The sequence below is a fragment of the Leptosomus discolor genome, chromosome 9 (genome assembly GCF_034619465.1).
Source record: "Leptosomus discolor isolate bLepDis1 chromosome 9, bLepDis1.hap2, whole genome shotgun sequence".
Lineage (NCBI taxonomy): Eukaryota > Metazoa > Chordata > Aves > Leptosomiformes > Leptosomidae > Leptosomus > Leptosomus discolor.
In genome coordinates, this window is record NC_141399.1 from 48655251 (window position 1) to 48660191 (window position 4941).

Genomic DNA, 4941 nt, shown 5'->3' on the forward strand with positions numbered 1-4941 from the left:
CCCCCGGGCTAGAGCCCAGCCCCGCTGCGGAGAAGAGGGAAACCACCGGGGGACGGCCGGACACACGCACACGGACACACACAGATTCTCAAGACCCCCTTCATAACACCCCCCCCTCTGTACAGCGCGGAACGTCCTTTTTACAGTATGTACAGGCGGGCAGGGGCGCTCGGGGCGCGGGCAGGGCCCGGGGTTGAGGCTGCCCCTGCAACGCGAAGGGCCGGCAGCCACCACCACTGCCCGCGGCAGGCGCTGCGGTGGGACGAGGCTTTCCTGGCGCAGGAGGGGACACCGAGGTCTCCCTGACGTGCTGCAAGCTGATCGCCCCCCAAAATCACCCAGGGCTTCTCCTCCGGTTTCAAGAGGGGCATAAACACCCCCAAAACCCGCTCAGTCACTAGAGCCGCCAGCCCCTCTCGTTGGGCAAAGCCGAGAGCTCGGCCCGTCTCACGCCGGCGGGAGCAGAGCAAGGTCTGGCCACCAGCACAGCCCGTCCCGTCGCCGGATCGGTCCCTGGTGCGGAGCAGCGTGGCACAGGAGAGCTGGCGCTGGCGCGGGTGGGGGGCACGGAGGCAGAGGGCGCACGGGGGGGAGGCACGGGGCTCGTCTGCTGCGGGTCCTCCTCTGCGAACGTGCCGCCGACCCCACGTCTCACATCTCTGCGGGGCAATTAAGGAGGGGGGAGAGAAACCCAGCGGGCTGGTGAGATGGCTGTCGGGGGGAGGAGGGCTGTGCGGTGTGCTGGACCCCCCCCCCCCAGGCATCATCAGAGCAGGAATCTGCTGGGGGGGGCTCTGGTCCCCCTCCTGCCTCGCCGCCTCCCAGCACAGCTCGGGGCCAGCAGAAGCAATGCTCCCCACCCGCCACCTCGTTTCGGACACTCAGAAGGGAAGGGAACAGATACTGAGAACTGTGACTTCTGCAGCCTGCCTGGGGGGAAATAGCTTGGGTTTTTTGTTTTTTTTTTAAATCAAGCTCTCTCTGCCCCCAGTCTGTCACCCAGGGATCCCTTCGGAGAGGAAGTGTGACCTCTGCCTCAGTTTCCCCAGCAAAGAGGCTACCGGGGGCCAGCCAACCTCACAGGACTGCAGAGCTGCCTGGGTAAAGCTGCCGGAGATCCCCCCCTTCCCCAGGGGTACCTGCAGCCGAGCCCTTTACCAGGAGGAAAACATCCGCAGGAGGAGACCACAACCCTTCGGTGCTCCCCCAGGGCTGGGATTCCCCTCTCGGCCACCGCACAGACCCGCGGCTCCCGCTCTGCAGATGCTGGAGGCTCACCCCGAGAGCTGCCCACGGCTTCGCTCGCCGCCAGCACGCCCCGCGGGGCCCTTCCACGGCAGCACGCCTTAGGTGCGGTGAATCACCTTCCTCCCTCCAGATGGGATATTTCCACTTTTTTTTTTCCAGGCCGGGGCATACCGCAAGGAAAAATACCCTTTTCCTCCTGCTCACCTTGCCCCCCCCCCCAGCAAGGAAGAGCCCTTGGGCAGCCGCCGGAGGGACGCCGCAGGCAGAGCGCCACAACCACCCCTGCATCTTCCCGAAACGCCAACAGCTCTGCGGGCTGCCCCGTCTGGCTGCATTTTTGGCAGGCTGTTGGGACCAAGCTGGCCTTCACAGCCCCCGTCCCCTCCACCAGGACAGTGCTGCCGCCTCCTCTTCCCCAGCTGGGGGAAACTGAGGCACCAGGGAGGGAAGACACTCAAGCAGTGGAATTTCCACCCCAGCTGCTTGAAGGGGGATGGGGAAGGCGACCTCCAGATGAGCCCCCCCCGCGCCGCAAGAGAAAAGACAGAAGGATCCCACCCCTGCAGCCCAAACCAGGCTCTAAGCCCCCCCGCAGCGGCAGGCTCAGCTAGGAGGGGCGCTGGGCCGGGCTCTGCCGAGCCAGAGGCAACGGAGAAGCCCCTGCCCAAGGCCTGGGTGCAGCTCGGGGCTCAAGCAGGGGGGTCAGGGCTGCGTACGTACCCTCCAACGCTTTATCCAGGTCCGCGATGAACTCCTCCAGCTCCTGCGTGTCGCCGAGCTTCGCTGGCGGAGAGAAGCGCAGCGTCAGGTCTCTCCCGTTCCCCTGCCCCGGCTCCGATTTGGGAGGAGAAAGATCCCTACCCCTCGCTTCTGACCACGACTCGTACCCAGCCGCTGAAGGCAGCCAAACATCAGCTCTGAACCTTTCCGAGCGGTTCCCAGGCTGGCTCCGAGTCCTTCATGCCCAAACCCCCACATTCCCTCTGCCCCCCATCTTAGCCCCGGGCTCTGGGGGTAGGAGGGTGCCCGCAGATATCCCGCAGGTCAGGGTCCCGTACCCCCGCCGTGCTTTGGGCTCAGCAGGGAGGGAAAGCGGAGGGGCAGGGCGCGTCCCCCCGCGCACACGAGATCCAGGGGCTCCGCTGCGGCCGGAGCCGGAGCCGTAGGCGGTGGGAAGGGCGCCCGCCTTCCCCGTGCTGCCTCGGCCCCGCACAGCCCCGCGCTCCCCACGTTAGGGGCAAAGCCCCTCGCGGCGACCCTCCCCAAGAGACCTCTAGCCTTGACTGGGGACGTGCCAACCCCACCTCCCACCTCTCCCAGGATCCAGCCGGGACCCCCAGGCTTGTTCCCACCACAGCGCCCCATTGGCACCCCCCCAGCTCAGGGCAGCCCAGCGCTGCTGCACCAAGCAGAAGGAAGCCCAGCCCTTCGGGCCGAGCCTTCAGCCTCACCTTTGGAGGGGTAAGCGTTGGCAGGGGTGTTGAGGTCCTCCTCGCTGGAGTTAAGACTGCTTCCTGGGGACACGCTGGTACCTGAGGGTGCAAAGCGTCGGTCACCGTCCGCGGCCAGAGGCACCTTATAAACGAGCTGCAGGACCAGGGACTGAGGATGTGCGTGGCACGGGGTCCCTGGCCCACCCTCGCTCTTGGCCAGCCCACCTGCTCTTCCCCTGCTGTGAGGAATGTTGGAAAAAGGGACCTGAGCTTCCCTGCGGGTCCAAACAGCCTCAGTCACGGCCATGGGGACTCCCCAGGGTTACCACAGTGAACCAGTTCCCTCTGAGCTCCCAGTTATCTCAAGCCTCGTGCGGCAGCCAGCCCGGCCACGGGGGCCCCAGCCGATGCGGGCAGGCCCTGGGCCAGGATCTGGTGGTCACCACCCCATGCTACTCATCCAGCCCGCAAGACGCGAGTCAGGCGGGTGACTCGGATCAGCAGGAAGCTCCGTGGTTTACCATGGAGGAACCCCAGAGCCCTCAAAGCAACTCCATCCCAACGGACACCATCCTCCCCCAGGACTCCTCGTTCCCCAGCCCCGGACTCACTCTCCAGCTCATCGATGCCGCTGTCGTACACGCTGTGTCCCGCTTTCCTCTTCAGCTCCTCCAAGTGCTGCTCGTACTGACACGTACGGCCTCTGTCGAAGTCCTCCAGCACCTCATCGAACTCCCGCAGCAGGTCGCTGAGCTCGTCAGCCATCGCTGGGGGCAAGAAGCCAGCGGAGAGAGGGGGTCGGGGCACGGACCAGGCAGACAGCCCCAGCAAAAGCCTCGCAGGACCAGTACCGGGCTGGGGACGGGGCAGACCCAGGCCACCTCTCTGCAGGCAGGCTGCCAGCTCTTGCTCCGTGCAGCGAGTTCAAGGCTGACGTTGTCCCTTGCTGTCCCCCCGCCACCCTGCAGAGCTCTGAGCGCGTCCAGATCCTCGGGCAGCTCAGCCATCCCCTCCAGCTCGGCCATCCTGCCAGCTCAGCCACCCTCCCCAGCTCATCCCACAGTCGAGCGGGGCCCCCAACCCAGTAAGAACTGGTCCCAAGCAGGCAAAAGTCTTGATCCCAGACCCAGCTCCTTCCTCTGCCTCCAGGGGAGGTTACAGCAGGGCTGGGCAGGGACCCTGGACCCGCAGCCCCCCGCACCCCGGCAGCGGGGATCCCCCGGGGGTGCACCGCCTCCTCCCACCGGGTGCTGCCCCGCGGAGACAGCCTGGCCCGGCATGGCACGGGCACGGCACGGGCACAGCACGGCTCGGCACGGCACGGGCACAGCACGGCTCGGCATAGCACGGCACGGCTCGGCTCGGCTCGGCACGGCACGGCTCGGCTCAGCACTCACCGACGGCTCTGCGGGCTCCGGTCCGGTCCGGTCCGGGCGGCGGCAGCGGCGGGTCGCGCCGGGCGCGGCGGTTTTAGCCCCGGGGATCGGCGTGGGCGGGGCTTGGGAAGGGGAGTGGGCGGGGCACCCTGGCAGCCCCGCCCCCCCCCCCGGGGGGACAGCGTCGCTCCCGTGGGGTCCCCGGCGGGGGTCACCCCCTGCCCCTCCGGTCCTCCCGGGGGTCTCCCCGCGGGCCTTGCCCTGCCCCAGCTCCGAGGGGGCTGGGTGACACCCAGGGACAAGGTGGGGGTCCCGGGTGGCCGAAGCCCCTCCACACCCCAGCAGCCACGGGGGGATCCCTCTGCCTGGGGCACCTACAGCGTCACGGCATGGGGTGGGTGGGAAGGAGCCTCAAAGGTCTGTCTCCCCCCAGCCCAGCCCTGCCTCTGCCTCCGACCTTGGTCCGGGCCGGCAGCTCCCGAGGCTGGAGATGTTCTGGAGATGTTCTGGAGACCTCCAGGTTTCCCCCAGGCACCCCGTTTCCTTCCCTGCATCATCACCTGCCCCCCGCAATCCTGCTTTCCGTGCTGCTGCCTCCGAAATCACTCACGAAGCTGAACAACTGACCCCGCTGCTGCAAGCTGCTCCCTGCTGCTTCCCTTCTCCCGAACCCTAAGCTCGGTCCCAGTTGTAAAACCCCTCCGGTGCTGAGATGGTTTGGGCAGGGACGGTGCCACCAACCAGCCAGCGACCACCCCCCGTGCGGGCACTGCGGGGCCAGAGACACCGAGGCACCAATTTCAGGTTGTTTCGAGAGGCGAGAGCACCGAGGCTCGAGTCCAGCGTGGGGAGCAGCGGGAAAGAGCCCTGGCCATGACCAACGC

The 4941-nt window shown here is 67.2% G+C and overlaps 1 protein-coding gene across 1 annotated transcript; it reads right to left on the reverse strand.

The window, feature by feature from the left end:
* Positions 1-507: 507 nt before the first annotated feature.
* On the reverse strand, positions 508-4103 carry LOC104347894 (regulator of cell cycle RGCC). The gene is made up of 5 exons (XM_086470341.1): positions 4079-4103; positions 3293-3448; positions 2700-2780; positions 1969-2031; positions 508-659 (listed from the first exon to the last, which is right to left on the reverse strand). Exons 2-5 carry the CDS (start codon positions 3444-3446, stop codon positions 652-654), a joined length of 306 nt encoding a protein of 101 aa, XP_086326467.1. The 5' UTR covers positions 3447-3448; positions 4079-4103; the 3' UTR covers positions 508-651.
* Positions 4104-4941: the final 838 nt, after the last annotated feature.

What these genes read in the sequence shown, in the direction of transcription:
- LOC104347894 (XM_086470341.1), bottom strand. Translation starts at nt 3,446, where the DNA reads ATGGCTGACGAGCTCAGCGACCTGCTGCGGGAGTTCGATGAGGTGCTG. An exon ending in CGGCATCGATGAGCTGGAGA is followed by an intron (nt 2,781 to 3,292) that starts GTGAGTCCGGGG and finishes TTGCACCCTCAG; the next exon opens with GTACCAGCGTGTCCCCAGGA. An exon ending in CAACGCTTACCCCTCCAAAG is followed by an intron (nt 2,032 to 2,699) that starts GTGAGGCTGAAG and finishes TCTCTCCGCCAG; the next exon opens with CGAAGCTCGGCGACACGCAG.